General features: G+C 35.4%; 1 protein-coding gene across 6 annotated transcripts in view; it reads left to right on the top strand.

The window, feature by feature from the left end:
• The window catches only part of MTA3 (metastasis associated 1 family member 3), a 136,515-nt gene that overhangs the window by 78,744 nt on the left and 39,607 nt on the right, over nt 1–18,164 (top strand). For all 6 annotated transcript variants that reach the window (XR_005658265.1, XM_039887293.1, XM_039887292.1 and 3 more), the window contains exon 9: nt 13,528–13,716. Coding sequence is in view for 5 of the 6 variants with exons in the window: in XM_039887293.1 (XP_039743227.1) it covers nt 13,528–13,716 (189 nt within the window). In the remaining variant the exon portion in view is untranslated. The remainder of the gene's footprint in view (nt 1–13,527; nt 13,717–18,164) is intronic.

Here is an 18,164-nt window from a genome sequence, read left to right as displayed (position 1 = left end):
AAGTCTCTAGTATTTTCCCCCTAGTCCTATTCAGCCTCCTTCATCTGTACTTATGACCCTCACCACTCCTACCTCCTGTCAAGAGGTAGCCACTGTATTATTATATATACATAATACACATTATTATGTATAATAGTCTGTTTTTATAGTTTTACTATGTATTCATGTATCCACAAACAACATAATTTGTTTTGTGTGTGCTTAAATTTACTCTAACATTTTGCCATTTGCTTATTGAGATCTAGATATGTTAATAAATACATACCTAGTTCACTCATTTTAACTACTTTGTAGTATTTGTAGTATTTTATAGAATACTGTACCACATTATTTATGTTTTCTTTTACCAAGGAACATCTGAAGTGCTTTAAAAACATTTTTCTTTTGCTGCATTGAAATTTACAACACATTTCCCTTTGTACGCATACGTGTGAGCCTTTTCTAGGCTAGAACTACAATTGAAATAGTAATTCACATGATTCATAGGGCAGTCCTCATTTTGAAATTGACCACATGCAGCCAGATTTTTCTGGTTGAAATTTGTAATTTCACAAGTACTTAATGAGTGTTCTCCTTTCTCCATCTATTTTCTTATGTTGTCTTCAACACTTGGTATTTTTAGACTTAACATTTTTACAAACTCGATGCTATCTCATTTTAATTTGTACTTACCTGATTACCTAGTGAGTTTAAGCATGTTTTCATATGTTTATAGCTCTTCAGTTTTTTTCTTCTTTGTAATTTGGATTTATATCCTTTGTCTGATCTTCACTTGCAATATTATTCTATTTTTTTTTAGTTTTAACATTTTATACATATTTAAGACTGGAAGTATATCTGGTTTATTTTTAAGAATAAAGTTGGGGGTCTAACGTTTTTTCCATATGGAAAATTAATCATCCCACCACCTTTTATTAAATTTGTTGTCTCCTCATGATTTTGTAATGCCTCTTCTATCTTATTTCAAGGTCCTAGATATGCTTAGATCTGCTTCTGGATTCCTAATCTGTTCTTTTTATTGACCTATATATCTTGTCCCTGCACAAGCACCACGTTATAATAAATTATGATAACTGATAAGACCTTAAGTCCCATGTGAACTCTGTTTTGAACACAAAGTCATTTAGAACAGTCTTCTATTCTGCCCCCCCCCTCCCGCCCATATTTCCCTAACACTATAACATAAACACTATTATAAGAACCTGGAAAGTTTTTTTTTCTAATGTTGCATGATCTTGTCTTGTATAGCTATACGGTTATTTAGGAAGCCCAGTCTTTTGTGGTTTAACATTGTTCTTATGAGATAATGCTTCCCAGATTATAACTGGGGATACTATCCCTGTCATAGCACAGCAGATTCTCTCTATTTTGTCTGAGGACCGAGAGTGGAAAGTCATGTCTTGAGGTGGTACAAAGCTCTTAGAACAGTTGAGACTGATTTGCCTGAAGATGTGTCTGCCAGGTGAGCAGCAGGTGTATGGACTCTTGGCTTGCAGGTGCAGTAACTCTGCTGCTCACTGCTGGTGACTGGTGGGACAGCAGACGAATTTCTTTTGGAAGAGGACAGTTTTCAAGATTCAGTAACTGTCTCTGTCAATGAAGGCCATGTATAAAAGAAGCATTTTAAAGAAGACACAACCTATATACCTTAATTACTTTAAATATCATTTGGGTGTATCTTTTACAATACATGGTTATTATGCTCCTTCTAGGCAGGTGCTTTCAGATCCTCCAGTGTTTTTATCTCTTCTGTTTGGTTTCCTTTAGTATTTAGCAATTTGGAGGTCACTTTTATATTACATCTATTATCTTAAATTATTTATTACTATAATTGTTATCTTTTTAAGCAGAAGTGTACTCAGAGTCTCAGGAAATTGTATTTTGGCATGTTTGTACAGCTGGTTTCGGAGACAGGGTTTGGATCTGTTCTTGACTCCTGCTGGGGAGTCCTGTCTACCAGATTACCTGTTCTGTCTCATTCTTATTAAAATGGCGTGGCTTTAAATGTTCTTGTCTGCCTTGGATTAGGCAGCACTGAAGAAGATCTGCTCTTTTGTCTACAACATGTAAATTCCCTGGTTTCCTGCTCTAACTACTCTAGATTCAGCTTTACTCAGACTCTTTTTGTATGTTGTTATTGTGTTGACATTATATTTTTAGTGCCATAATTGACATCTCTTAGAAGTTGTGAAAGCAGGAAGAAATCAATGCCCTTTGTTATATTAGATGCCATGACTTCCACCTTTAATCCTGTTTTCCTAGTGGTATGCTTTCCACTTTGTTGTTAAAATATAAGATCCTGAGGCATTTCTATAAAAATGAGTGGGAGTGGTTAAAATTGATTATTAATATGTTGAGAATATAAGTTTTGTAGATTGTTTCCGAAAAAGAACTTGTGAAAGGCTGATAAGTTCTTTTGTACCATTAAATGAAAATGGTTTCATCATTCAGCTGAATTTGGAAAGTCAAGTTCTTATTTTTCCTACAGTGTTTGCATTCCTGTAACATATCAGGTTAGTATTTTTTTTTTTTTCCATACGGTAACCACACTGTGGATCTGAAGACCTCCCACTGCAGAGATGCCTCGTTCGGAAACTGTGGGAACCTGAGTAGCCTGTTCTAGGTGATTTTCTTTGTGACTTTTCCATGAGGACTGTAATTGGGCTTTCAGCATCCCTAATCCGACACATTCATTTATACGTGACAGTCAATATATGCCACTTGTCAAATCACCAGTCATATTTTGACAGTAGGTAATTAAGCTGCCTGCTGATCACTAGATCTAACTTCCTCATTTTGAGATCCGGGACGAACATAGCTGGACTGTGAATTTCAAACACTGCTAGTCTAAGATATATAATAAGATTTATAATTATTAGTACATTGAAACCATGGAGGCTTCATAGATTTCACCCTTGTTTCATTAAAAGGTATACTTTGTATAATATGCAAAGAAAAAGTCAGTTTACAACAATACCTGCATTGACCTTTCCTCCTCCCTCAGCAAGCCTCCCCCACCCCCGCCCTTCCTTTGTGGAAACAAAATTCTTTAGAACAAACTAATCCCTGTGGTGGTTAGTAAGTAGTAGTTGGTGGATACTCTAGCTTATTAACTTCCTGTTTGTTGTCTGCACCCTTGTGGCCGGAGGGACAGAGTGCCCATGTACATTGTTAGGGAGCTATTGTGGAAGCAAAGCCTCAGTCTCTGAGAATAGGTAATTATATTGGTACTGCATTTCTCTTTTGCCTAGACTCTGAGGACTAAAGCACACTGGAGATTAGGATCCTAAGAAAAGAGCTTTTTGAGTTGTTTAGGGCTTTCACAATCTCCCGTTTTAGACTATTTTAGAAATAATGGTAAAGTAACTTACATAAAGACTCACATTTAATTAGTGACAGAATCAGGACTAGAAATTTAGGCTTCCTGATGCTGAGTCTGGTTCTGAGAAAGGTCAAGCTGTGTTGATTTAGTAGGGAGGAAGTATTATCCTGGAATATCTCTAATTCTTTTATTACATCTGATCTTTTAAAAATGTAGCTGTGATTTTGCTGTCTCCTGTCTTATATCCTTTTAGTGGCTTTTAATTGCATTTAGGGTGAAAACCCAGATCCTTAAAAGCAGGTCAGCAAGACTATATCTCTCTCCTTCCCATTACCCCCCACATGTCAGCTTTTAACATCCATTAGTATAGTGACTGTATCTATCTTTCCTCATTGTTGAATCCCCAGCACCAAACGTAATTCCTATATACTAGGTGTTCAGTAAATATTTGAGGACAAACAAATTAATTTCTGTCTCTCGGATGGATTCTTTTTAAAATAGTCTGTTTTAAGCATTTTAATCTTTTTTTTTTTGCCAACTGCATCTTATCTGTAATATATATGAATTCTAATTTCATCATATCACCAGAGCTGTGTACATACAGTCTGAAGACCAGGAGTTACAGAAAATTTAGGTATTGGATACACTTGTTTAAAAATTATAGTAAAATACACACAACATAAAATATACCATTTTAACCATTTATAAGTGTACTGTTCTCTGGTATTAAGTATCTACTTTGTTGTGCCACCATCACCACCATCGATCTCCAGAATTTTTTCATCTTCCCTAACCGAAAATTTGTACTCATTAAGCAATAACTCCTCATTCTCCCAATTCTTAGCCCTCGGCAACCACAGTGTTCCACTTTTTGTCTCTTCGTAAATTTTTGACTACTCTCGATACCCCATTTAAGTGGAACCATACAACATTTGCCCATTTGTGCTGGCTTATTTCACTTAACTTAATGTCACTTGGTTAAGGTTCATCCATGTTGTAGTATGTCAGCATTTCCTTCCTTTTTAAGGCTGAAAATAATATTCCGTTGTATGCGTATACTACATTTTATTTATCCATTCATCAATAGGTTTCTTCTACCTTTGCCTATTGTGAATAATGCTATGAACATGGGTATATAAATGGTGGGTACACTTTTATGATTCTATGGGTTTTTTACCCCCTGGATTTATAGCTTATAATCCACATAGCCTTATGCAAGTTATTTAACCTCCCTGTGTCTGAGTTTCTTCATCTGCAATGGGAATAATAATAAAACCTATTTGCCCTGCTTTAGCGGGTATGGATTGACCAAAGGGTATACAGATGCACCTCTATAAGTTGCTAATAAAAGTATCCAAGCATATAGAACTTGTTGGAAATGCAGTGGCTCTGCAGAGCATGCCTCAGGGCTGTTTGTCCTGAGCCCTAGGTTCTCTAAGGGGTATAGAGCTCTGTGACTTCAGCTGCCCAGGTTAGGTGGAAGACAACTAATTTATTGCTATCTCACAAATCTTTGAGCTTCCATCATCATTTCAGAGGAAATTACATTCAACAGTTTATACACTTTTATTTAAGATAATGTTCACAAATACTGGGCTCTTATGCCTCTTGAAGTCCTGGGCCCTGTCCTCACTGGGAAAGAAAGCAGATGATGCTTCAGTGTCCTGAACAAGAACTCTGGCACTGTCATTCCAGCCTCCCAAAAAGTCTGTCTCTGAGTTACCTTGTAGCATCAACTTGAGGATTAAATGTTGTAATTCCTGTAAATAATTTAGAACAGCATGTGGCACAATGTAAGAGTTCAATAAAAGTTGTTATTGAGATGATAACAGTGATGCATTTCCCCTCCAATCTTTGTTGAGTCTCATTTACTTTCTTCTGATTTTGTAGCATTGTTGATTATCTAAAAGGGGTTTTGTCATGCCGTTTTTACCACCATTGGAGTAGATTACTAAGTTTGAATATGGTCATTAAGCTGTGACTAACCAGACATTTCATTATGGTTGTTACAAGAAAATCACTATATGATTTCTCCTTAAAACAAGCAATAATTTTTACAATAAAAATTTTTCCTTCAAGAAAAACGTTGAAAAGACAATTAACTTATTTTCCTAATATAGGAAGTTGATTTAACCAACAATAATTTTATTCTTCAGATATTAACTCTTTGTAAAAATGCTAGCCAGTAATCTTGAGCTTTATTTTCTTTATTTGTGAGTTCTCTTCAAATCACATATTTCATTTAGGGCCTTGAGGATATTGGGTATTTGAGGAGAGTTTGCAAATCACAGTCATTACATTATTTAAAGAAATTGGACTCAGCAGCACATTTAAATCTTTTGGTTGACATTTTAGACACCAACTTACACCAGAAATGTAGCCCTTAAAATGAATGTAAAATTGATAGAGCGAGAATTTATATAATTTTTTAAAAGTCAATTTACTTATGAGTAATATCCATGCTTCGGTAAGATTAGATTAGAACGAATGGACTACTACTGCAGTGCAAATAATGAAACATGGAATTATCTTTCCTTGTAGATACATCATTAAGGCAATAATATTCTACATTAGACACACTTTTTGTCTGAGGATCTATTGCGGATGAGAATTTTAAAATTAAATTAAATGAGCTTAGAGATACTGCAAACTGTCCTAAGAGAATTGTTTGTGTGTATTGAGGTCTATTTATTCATCTTTCTGTTAAATTGAAGTTTAGTTAGTTTGTTTTTTTAAATACATAGCCTTTTACTTTACTTTTCCCCCATGAATTTGACACTAATATAAGAAGCATCAGAAAAATCATTATAGAATGGGACTACATCAAACTAAAAAGCTTCTGCTAAGCAAAAGAAACCGTCAACAAGGAAAATAGACAGCCATCCGAATGGGAAAATACATTTGCAAGCAACGCCTCCGATAAGGGCCTAATATCCAAAATATACAAAGAACACATACGACTCAATAACAACAAAAAAACAAACGATCCAGTCAAAAAATGGGCGGAGGACCTGAACAGATGCTTCTCCCTAGAGGACATACAAATGGCCAACAAATATTTGAGAAGATGCTCAACATCGCTAGCTATTAGGGAAATGCAAATTAAAACCACAATGAGCTACTATCTCACACCTGTTAGAAAAGCTGTTGTCAACAGGACAAGTAATAACAAGTGTTGGAGAGGATGCAAAGAAAAAGGAACACTCACACACTGCTGGTGGGACTGCAAATTGGTATAGCCACTAAGGGAAACAGTATGGAGGTTCCTCAAAAGACTAAGAATTGATCTACCATATGACCCAGCAATCCCTCTACTGGGTATTTACCCCAAAGACTTGAAAACACATATCCGAAAAGGTATTTGCACACCGATGTTCATAGCAGCATTATTCACAGGACATGGAAGCAACCAAAGTGTCCTACGATAGATGATTGGCTAAAGAAGCTGTGGTACATATATACAATGGAATCTTACTCAGCCATAAGAAGAGATGAAATCCTGCCATTTGCAACATCATGGATGGACCTCGAGATAATCATGCTAAGCAAAAAAAGCCAGACAGAAAAAATTGAAAATCACATGAGATCACTTATATGTGGGATATAAACCTACAAGCAACAAATGAACAGACAAACAAACAGAGACTCATGGACATGGATAATGGACTAGTGGTTACCAGAGGATAGGGGGTGGAAGAAGACGGAGGGACGGGGTAGACAAAGTAAAGGAAGTCAAATATAGGGGGTTGGGGGAGGGTGAAGTAGGTAACGGGGATCAAATATATGGTAGCTGAAGGAAACTGGACTTTGGATGGTAAACACACAATAGAATATATAGATGTCAAATTATAATGTACACCTGAAAATTATATAATTGTATTAACCAATGTTACCCCAATAAACTTAATTTAAAAAATTAAAAGAAAAGAAAAAGGATAAGAGGATTCTACAAAGTAATTCAAATAACATAGTTAAAGGAGCTTTAACATAAATTCCCAAAGAAAAATGTCCCCCTAAAATGAAAGACAACAAATATATAAAACTATAATCCAGACAGCCTTCACAAAATAGAAGATTTGATTCTTTAAAAAAAAAGAAAAATCATTATAGATATGAACTATGGGGTAATTATTTTTTTCTGTCTAGGGGTAATGGTGAAGAGATTTGTATTTACAGGTATTAATGGAGGCTTGTGGTTATAATTTCTTAAAACTTATCTTTGTATTTTGAGATCATGCAAAATAGTACTAAGACTTCCTATATTCCCTTCACCCAAACGCCCCAAATATTAACATTTAGTACATTTCCTTTATCATTCTCTTGTTACACATACTATTTCTGAACAGTTTGAGAGTAAGTTTCAGAAAAGATGTCCCACATTACTAAATATTTGAGATGCTGAATAAGGATATTCTCTTCTATAACCACAGTACTATTGTCAGATTCAGAAAATGAACATCGCTATATTGCCATTATCTAATCTGGAAGCTTTAGTCAGATGTACTACTTGTCCCAGTAATATTCTTTATAACAAAAGAAAAAGTTCTTTTCTGGTTCAAGGTCTACTTGAGAATCACTTATTGTAGCTCTTTATAATTTTCTTCAATCCTGAACAATTCCATATTTTGTCTGCTTTTAATAACCATGGCAATTTTGAAGAGAGTACAGGCCTTTTTTTTTAGAATGTCCCTAGATTTGGGTTGTGGTTATAATTTAATTTATAATTAGAATAAGTTTTTATTACACTTAAGTCCATTTTGGTCAGTTATGTCAGCCTGTGAGATTTTCCATTTTTTCCTAAGTTTTCAAATTTATCAACACAGTTTTTATAGTATCTTCTAATTAGAAAAATTTGCTCTGTCTGTAGCTATAAATAATTTTCATCCATGTTATTGTTTGTGTTGTTTGCCATTTTTTTCCTTGTAGTTTAATCAGAGATTTCTTTTGTCTAAAAGAATGAGATTTTAGTTTAGTTGATTTTTTTATTGTATGCTTTTCTGTTTTACTTTTTGTTCTTTTCTTTTACATTTCTTTGCATTTACTCTGATATTCCTGTTCCAGTTTTAAGACCATTTCTTAGCCCATTAATTTTATTCGTCTACTTAGCAATATTTAAAATTGTAAATGTCCCTTTAATTATCACCTCTCGTATACTTTGATATATTAGTATTTTCATTATCATTTAGCTCTAAGTATTTTCTAACTTACTTTATAATTTTGCATTTGATTGCTAATTTCCAAGCAAATGAGGTTCACAAATTTATCTTAATTGCCTTGGAGATTGTGGTCAGAGAACACATATGCTACCACTTCTTTTAATGTGTTATTTCCTTTAGGGCCTGGATTATAATCCTCCCTAGGATTTTATTTTTCAAGCCTTGCCCACTTTCATCTCAGCCTAGTGAAAAGGAAACTTTCTGTTCGGATCTAGTCTCCCTCATAAAAGTCCAGAAAATGCTCTCAAAGTAGTAATTCACCTGTCATACTTCCTCTTGCTGAATTATCTTAATCACTCCTTGCCTGCATTGATTGTTCTCCAGTGTCTTCACACAGTTCACAGTCATATTATATATTTGTCTAGTTTGTGTCCAGGTCACAGCCAAGGATTAAGAACCCATAGTTCTGCTCGTGGTAAGTTTGGAAATGACTTTTAGGGCCAAGGAATTACCATGGCCTGCTGTCCCTATAACTTGTGATAATGATCAAAAGGTATGTGTACACATAAGAACATGGCTCAGGGTGTCTTATAGATTTGCATAAATGACAGCTAAGTCTTAAGAAATTTAATGGTGAATGAGAGATTTTGTTTTGAGTATTATGCATTGAAGCAAAAATTGAGAGTAAACGGCATACTTTTTTTTTTTATATCTAAGAAATATGCCTTAATCATGGTTTGAGGTTTACTCGTTTATATTCACCTTCTGCTTATTATATTCACCTTCTGCTCATTAATGCTTATTAATTTTTAAATAGATTTGATGTTATGAATGCTGTATTTGTGCTGGAGGTATACATACAAAGTTTTTTGTAAAATTCTGAGCAAATCAGTAGTTAGTATTGAATATATATGTGTATCACTTAGCTGTTGTCAAAATAATGCTACATGTTACAGGTTGAGTTCCTGAGAAACAGACTTTGAGATGGAGATTTGCATACAGGAAATTTATTAGGGATCAACAACTGTGGAAGTGAAGGGAAGGAAGCAGGAGAAAAGAGAGGGAGAAGGTAGACTATGGTACAGTCTGATTGAAAGCCTCAGCTGACTCCATGGGATGCTCTGAAGAGTTGTCCCAAATCAGGGTAAAAGTCTGGGCCTTTACACTTCTCTGTCATTGGTGGCAGGCTGCCTCAGAAAGAGGGCATGGTCTTGGGTGATGAATCTTTTTTAATTGAGATCATTCCAAAGAGGACCAACAGCTGTCTGCTCACACCACTTCTAGTGCTGTGACTGAATATGTTCTTTATTCTCAAAGAGGAAAATACAGTATTCATTACACGGCCCAGAATTATAGTGACTTAGAACAGTGAGCATTAATTTCTTGTATACTTCTCTACAGATTGTCTAGAATTCTGCTGAACTAGACTGGGCTGATTTAGGTGCCTACTCTGGTTCAGCAGAATCCTAGACAATCTGCAGGTTGTGTCCAGATCATCATGTGTCTTTTGTCTTCTGTTGACAAAAGTCATTAACACAAGAGGGCAAGTCCAAATGCACAAACAAATGTCAGGGCTCTGTTAAATCACATATCTAAAGATCCTATTGGCCAGTCAAGTCACATGGCGAGGCCCAACAACATTTGAGTAGAAGAATACTCTCCTATGGAGGTCCAGAGGAGGGGGTGAATATTTGCTGAACAGTAACCCAGTCTACCATAGAGTGATTCTGCTTAATGAACAAAAGATGAGAATTCCACTGCCAAGATTTCATTGTCAGTCTTTCTCCTAAAATACTTTGTTTGTCATCTCCATCTGTTATGAATGAGATGAAATGTGACAACACCTTCAGTGTTATTTGGCAAAGAGAACAGCTTGTGCTGAGTTCTTATGATTTTTAAAATTTAGATTTGAATGGATCTTGTTGTGTGTATCTGTATAAGCTATTGTAAAGATGGTAACTTTGTAAAGTATGTGAAGGGAAGACTGCGTTTTTTTTAATTGTATTTTAAATTGAGGCATACATATAGTAAAGTGTATTAAGTACCCTACACGTAGGTACATAGCTTATACGTTTTTACGTGTTTATATGTCCATGTAACAACTACCCAGATCTAGATAAAGAACATTTCCCAAATCTCAAAAAGGTTTTCTCATGCTCCTCCCCATTTCAGTGAGCCCCCTCGTCTGAGGTAATGACTATTCTGTCTCTTCTCACTATCAATTGTTACTCTTCTCAAAGTTCATATAAATGGAACCAACCAGTATGTTCTCTTATGTGTAGCTTTTTGAGTTATTATCTTACTGATAAACAATAGTCATTGGTTATTAGTTAAACTTCTTGGTCTTTCTCAGCTTATTTCTGTGAGTCTTCACTGAATGTTGTCTATTCTATTATAGAAAATATCTTCTGTGTTTTACTTACAGCTTTTTAGGGTAAGATTAGACTATAAATATTAAGTCCATTCAAAAGAAACCATTATGTGTGTCAGAAATATGGCATTAGTTTGGACTCCTAACAAATGATGTGATCCTCTGGTTTTCTTTGTGAAGTTGGTCATTGATTTTAACAGAAGTATTCCCTAGGAATTCCATACTGTATGTGCCTGGGTGGATGTTTATTTTCTATACATATAAACCATTGCTGCACTCTCCTCTGGGCTGTGGTATAAATGTGGGCTTTAGAGGTTTCATAGCTCCTAGTCAGCTGTGAGTCTAACCCATTCTTTCCATTTGATTGGTGGCACAATGTAAGAGCTAGTCTTCCAAAAGCAAATGCTTACTTCATTGTTCAAAAACACAAACACACTCTGTAAAGAAGATATTAAATCACTTGAGATTTTGGTCATAATCACTTACTTATAAGGGCTAAGATATTACTATGGCTTTTTGAAGCCTTAAATAGATAATACCTCATCATCAGTTTTAAAAGTGCCTGTAAAAAGAACATTTTCATTCATCCAACATGAACAAAAGACTGAAAACTCATTCATGCTTTGAGTGGTTGGTATAATCAGTTGAGAAAACTGATTTAATTTTGTCACTTTGGTTTCAGAGTACCTGTTAATTATAAAAATTACTCCTACCTCCTGAGGAATCTCAGCAGCACAGTTAATTTGTATAATTATTGATTTTGAATACCATTTCATCTTTTTTAGTTTCGTTATCCATTTTAAATTTAGGAGTTTTAAAAATACTCATTTATAGAAATGTATTATTAATTGAAGGGATCCCTAAATGTTATTGCATTTTCTTTCCATTTTCATAGGTCAGATATCCAAAAACAGTAATTATTTAGTTTCAGGGATGATGTAAAAGCATATAGCAGTGTACACTACAGCTAAACTTCCAAGTTTGTCAAGTGCGAAGATTGGCTAGAGAAATGGATTTTGATTCTGAAGTTTGTAGAGCACAAACAAAGAGTAAAGATTAATTTTAATATTTTCTAACCTCTGGTGAAGAAGAGTGAGAAGAAATTCACTTGAAAGTGAAGTTATTATTCCATAATTGTGACACATAAAGCAAGACTACACATGGTCGGTGGTCTTAGCTGTGATTTAACTAGGAAATTGGTAATGAAATCCCTATTTGCTTTTATTTTGTGGAATCCAATGATTTATTTTAAGTGAGATGTAAACCCTTAGTAAAGCAGTTACTGTACCTAAACATGTCTACATACCACAAGTCTTGTCTTTAACTCTGTCAACAAGTTCATGTTTTATACCCTTATTCAATGTCTTAATGTGTCACAGTATAAATATATATTTCATTGTATATGTTTGCTAATGATTTTTTTCTTTAACAGATTTTAGTTGATATTTGAGCTTATTTTTATGCTCTGTGCAAATAGGGAACTGTCCATTGTCCCCTACCAGATATTTAGGGATGACTCATAAACTAAATTTTTAAGAGACTTGTCACATAAATGTACACCTCCTCATTTATGAAAATTTTAATAAATACCAGAAGATCTCTGTGTAAAAAAAAAAAAAGTGCAAGACTTGGCTTTCATGTTAGAAAGTTTAAACAGAACTAGTTCTCACTTGGCAAAGATTTGATCACTTTGCCAACCAAATCTGCGCTACACCTATATGCTTATCCAAAGACAGGCTAATGTCCTGTTTTGCAGTTTTCCTGCTACATGTACAAATATGCATGCATGTTATGAATGAATCGCTTTCTCTCCCATAGAAAAACCATCAAAAGTTTTTCAAAACTCAAGGTTTTGACATTTTGGAACCTACTTTATTGACTGCTTCTGATGGGAGGAAAATGTTTTTTTTAAATAAGCTAGACCCAAGGGACTTTTGCATAAAGCCAGTTATATTATCCTAACTTATCTTTCCTCCTTTCAAATTATGCTTCAAATCACTCTCCTTTGAAAAATATAGGAAACTCCCACTGGCCTAGCTATTCCAAGCAATGCTATTCATCTATTCTTGGTTTTATAAAATCTCAACCAAGTTATTCTTTTAACATGGATAGGTAATTTTGTTTTTTGTTTTGTTTTGTTTAACAGGAATATGTAATTTTGTTTTGTATTATTGTCATTCATTCTCAATTCCACTGTTTTCTTTCTGTTTCTCCTTCTTAATACATCATTCCCTTAACCCAACCTGAGAATATTTTTCTCACTCTCTGATATATTACCTATTTTTCCCTTGTTAAGGAAGGCTATGCTAACCTTGTACAGAAGCTGAAGTGATGTTGGCTTTTTTAACCAAAAAGATGATGAAACTTACTGGGTTCCCAATTTAATAATTGGAGGTCCTGGATCTTCGTGGTTAAGTTGCTATAACAAATGAATGCATTTAAAAATATATATGCCTTAAAAGATATATATCAACATTTTCTTAAAGCAATAAATGATATTTTGAATAATTATTAAGTAATCTTGGTTAAATTTTTCTTAATTTTGTTAAAAAATAAATACTACCTACATATATTATTTTTAACTAAGTACATCATGCATTTTAGTGTTTCTGTTCTTGAATAATCTAGGAAGTTTGCATTTACGGATATTTTCTCTGTTTTTTTTTTGTTTTCTTTAGTTTCATGCTATGGATACATTGTATAGACACAGTTATGATTTGAGCAGTGCAATTAGTGTCTTAGTGCCACTTGGAGGACCTGTTTTATGCAGAGATGAAATGGAAGAATGGTCAGCCTCCGAAGCTAGTTTATTTGAAGAGGCACTAGAAAAATATGGCAAAGACTTCAACGATATACGTCAAGACTTTGTAAGTAGAAAACAATAAAATAAAATGTTGGAGTGGGAATATTTTATTTATTTTAGAAATCTGGTAAACCTGAAGCTATTTATTTAGCAAGCCTGTGACTTAGTAATTTTTATCTGCTCAATGTAGAATGAAGGCTAGTCTTACAGAGGAAGGAATTGACATTTGTTCTGGGAAGTAATTGTAAGACCCAGGGTCAGGAGGCCCTGAGTTCTTGCCATAAACCTTGGCATTATGAATTCATCCTTTTCATCTCTCTGAGTTCCAAGTTTAAAATATAGACAGCTTGTCTAACCATTTGCAGTAAATATATCTGATCTCTGCTTTTTAAGCTTTAGACCTTTGATATTTTTCTAATTATCTAATCGTTGAGCCTAATTTGCTATGGGCCTTTAATATGAGAACAACCTGTACCAAGCAGAGTAGGAGAATTTATGGTTTTTTGATCTTTGACTCCTCTTAATAATATGCAGTATCTTATTTACCTTTTAGACACTGCTATTATGTACTTCCTTTTGTTTTTGTATTTGTGGAAGTGCTCTCTTTAATAGAGTTTACAATCTCTCTGAAATGGAGAAATTTCCACTTGAGAAGTTAATAGATTTTTATAGCAGTCATCCTTTGTTTTTAAATTATGAAAATAGAATCTTTTAGATTGTGAAGTATTTGATGTGAACTAATATCCTGCCTTTTAAGTTTTTAAAAATTATTCTGAAGCAAAATTGTTCCTTATCAATATGGGTTTATACATTAAATTCCAAACATGATAATTAAAGCTGTCAGTGTCACTGACATTTGTTCTTCTGGCAAAACTTCACTCATACCCAGATTGTTATATGTCATGATTTCAATTTAGAGGATGTGCAGCTGAGAATTTAAAATGCATTGGTGGCATTTACCTTCAGATGGTCAGAATAACACTCCAGTGCGATGTTATTAATATAGCAGTTATTAATATAATATAGCGATACCACTTAATAGAAACCACAGAAACAAAACCCCTAGAGAACAAAATCTGCTGCAGGTCTGATAAAGGTAGAAGGTGAGAAACACACTAACGTGAAGCTACTTTTCCCGGCACCGAATGTGACATGCTCGTTTTAAGTTCTGATAATCCTTCTGAATTCAGTGCAGTTCAACAAATGTCTGTTGAGCATCAGCAATGTGCCAGGCCTTCAGGTTGGCCACCAGATGTGCAGCAGAAACTTAACATTACTTCAGGGAATGAGTTCATAGTCAAGATCAAGAGATTGAAACATGTATTCCCAACTAAAACAAAATGTAGTTATTTCTGTCATAGAATGAACCAGTATTATGGCATATTGGGAAGGGAACTATTAGTTTTGCTGATCAAATCAGAAATGCTTTCATGGAATTTACTGGCATTTCAACTGGATCTCTGATGGTAAACTGAGAAGACAGCAGATTGAAAAGTGTACACTGAGGTATGAAACTTGGAGATGGCACTCCTGGACACTTGACATAGGACTAGGAAGTAACTCCCTGAAGAGTAGCTTGGTGCAGTATACTCGGACATAGAGGCTGAGATTGATATGAGATAAAATAATGATATGAAAATAAGTATAACAACAATAATAATAAGGCTGTTAGATGTTGTTGTTGTTACCTTCGTGGTCTAACAAAATTCTTGTAAATTTGCAGCATGGCATATATTTTTGCTGAAAGTGGTTAGAATGCTTATGGTTGAGCCAAACCACATTAAATTTGTTGTATTTTGGAGACTGGAATTGTGTCAAAATCTTAAAGAAGATATAACACCAGGAGACTGACTGTTAATGTTTTTTGTAGTTTTTGGGTGTTGTTTAAACTAATTATCCCCCCTCTCTCCCATACTTATAAAAGTAATATATAAACCTAAAGGCCATATATGACAAACCCACAACTAACATCATACTCAATGATGAAAAACAGGTACGTGAAAGGTGCTCATCATCACTAATCATTAGGGAAATATAAATCTAAACCACAATGAACTATTACCTCACATCTGTTAGGATGGCTGTTCTCAGAAAGGCGAGGTATAAACATTGGCAAGGTTGTGGGAAAGGGTTGGCATTGATTCCTTGAATGTTTGCTATTTTGTCTGATCAGAAGTTTTTGATTACTGAGTTAATCTCCTTATTAGTTATAATTATTCAGATTTCCTATTTGCGATTCAGTCTGGGTAGGTTGTATGTTTCTAGCAATTTACTCTTTTTTTCCTAGGTTATCCAGTTTGTTGGTATATATTTGTTCATAGTAGTCTCTTATGACCCTTTGTTTTTGAGTCTTCTTTCTTTTTTCTTAGTCTAGCTAAAGGTTTGTCAATTCTATCTTTTCAAAAAACCAACTCGTAGTTTCATTGATCTTTTCTGTTGCTTCATTTATTTCTCCTGTGATCTTTATATATTTCCTTCCTTCTGCTTCCTGGATTCACTTTCTTTCATTCCTTTTTCTCTCCTCTGACTGGATAATTTCTAATGACCTGTCTTTTAGTTCACAGATTCTTTTTTCTGCTTGACAAGTCTGTTATTGATGTTCTGTATTATATTTTTCATTTAATTCATTCTTCAGCTTTAGAAATTCTGTTCGGTTCCTTTTGTTTTTTATTTGTTTTTCTGTTGAACTTCTCATTTTGTTCATGCATTGTTTTCCTGTTTATGTTGAGTTGTCTATCTACTTTCTTGTAGCTACTGAGCTTCCTTAAAACAATTATTTTGAATTCTTTTTCAGGCAAATAGTAGACACCCATTTCTTTGGAGTCAGTTAGTAGAAAATTACTGTGTTTCTTTGTGGTGTTACATTTCCTTAATTTTTTAAGTTTCTTGTAACCTTGTGTTGATGTCTGTGCATTTGATAGAGCAGTCATCTCTTCCATACTTTATAGACTGGTTTTAGTGGGCAAAGGCCTTTACCCGTGGGTGTGTGCAAGGGTGCTGGATGGTTGGAGTGCAATGGTTCCAACTCCCAGAAAGGCCCAGTGGCATAGTTCACCTTCAGCTCCATTAGCTGAAGTCAGTATCGGTAAAGAAACAGGTGTCTGCAGTGGCAGTAAGGGCTGTTACAGTCTTTGGTGGCAAAGGCTGCTGCGACCTCCTAACCTCTTTTTCTCTCATGGGTGTGTCATGGCCAAGGGGATCCCTCTTGGCAGTGTTTCTCATTTTAGAGCACTCTCTTGTGGTGGCGGTGGTGGTTGGTGGTAGCCGTGGTGGCAGTGGTGGCCAGAGGCATGGGCATGGTTAGCTCAGCCACAGATCCGGGAGTGGGGCATGTATGCTCATAGAGTAACAGCAGTCTGGGGTCTGGGATGCTGGCTAGCCTGCAGTTTCAGTGGCTCTGGTGCCTAAAATGTGCACACATGTGGATCAGCCTTGGAGCTGAGATCTGATGTGCAGGTACATGTAGAGCAGCCAGGGCTCTGGGGTGCAGTTGAAGGTAGGGCTGGCAACCCTGTCTCCTGGGAGTGGCTCAGCAGGGTCTTCCAGCAACAGCAAGAGGTCCTCAGTGGCACAGGCTGTAGAGCTCTTCTGTAGAGAAAGTCACTGGGAACCTCAGTGGCACCCACTTTATTTGCTCTGCAGTATTGCTGTAGGTTCTTAATTTGACTCCTGTGCTCCCCCAGGAGTTACCACAGTGGTAAAAGGTGCCAGTTTCCTTTCCGGAGCAGGCTGCAGAGGTCAGTTACCAGCAAACACTATGGAGTCCTCTGCTGTGAAAGCTGCAGGGATTCTGTCATGGGGGCTATTGAGGTCCTCAGTGGCACAGGCTGTAGAGCTCTTCTGTAGAGCAAGTCACTGGGGACCTCAGTGGCACCCACTCTGTGGCTTTTGCTGACAGCCTCCACCCTTCTTTGTTCTTAGCCATTTCCAGATGTTTCAGCTAAGCCTCTCTCTCTAGTGATTCTTTCTGAGTGTTTATTCTTTATTTGCTCTGCAGTATTGCTGTAGGTTCTTAATTTGACTCCTGTGCTCCCCCAGGGCTGTTTTCATTTATCCCTAGCTGTCTAATTATTGTTTTTGGTGGGGGCACACCAAGATTGGTATCTCCTATTCCTCCATCTTGCTGACATCTCTCTTCCTGTCCATTTCATCTTAAGTTGTCTAGCTTATTGTCCTAAAGTTATTCATTAGTCTCATATTATCCTTTAAGAGCTGTGGAATGGATCTGTAGTGATGTTCCCTCTTACATTCCCGATAATGGTAATTTAGGTCTCTTTTTTCCTCATCAGTCTGGCCTAGGGGTTTATCAATTTTATTGATCTTTGCAAAGAAGCAGCTTTTGGTTTGATTGACTTTTCTGTCATCTGTTTCATTAATTTCTGCTTTTATGTTTATTATTTTCTTCAGCTTGCTTTAGGCTAATATACTTTGTCTTTTCCTAACATTTTTTTCTGTTTCTTTTTTTATTTTTCAATTACAGTTGACATTCAATATTAGTTTCATGTGTACAGC

The sequence above is a fragment of the Pteropus medius genome, unplaced genomic scaffold (assembly GCF_902729225.1).
Source record: "Pteropus medius unplaced genomic scaffold, Ma_sr-lr_union100, whole genome shotgun sequence".
Classification (NCBI taxonomy): Eukaryota; Metazoa; Chordata; class Mammalia; order Chiroptera; family Pteropodidae; genus Pteropus; species Pteropus medius.
The sequence above is the reverse complement of the archived record's forward strand: the minus strand, read 5'-3'. Positions and strand labels throughout refer to the sequence as shown.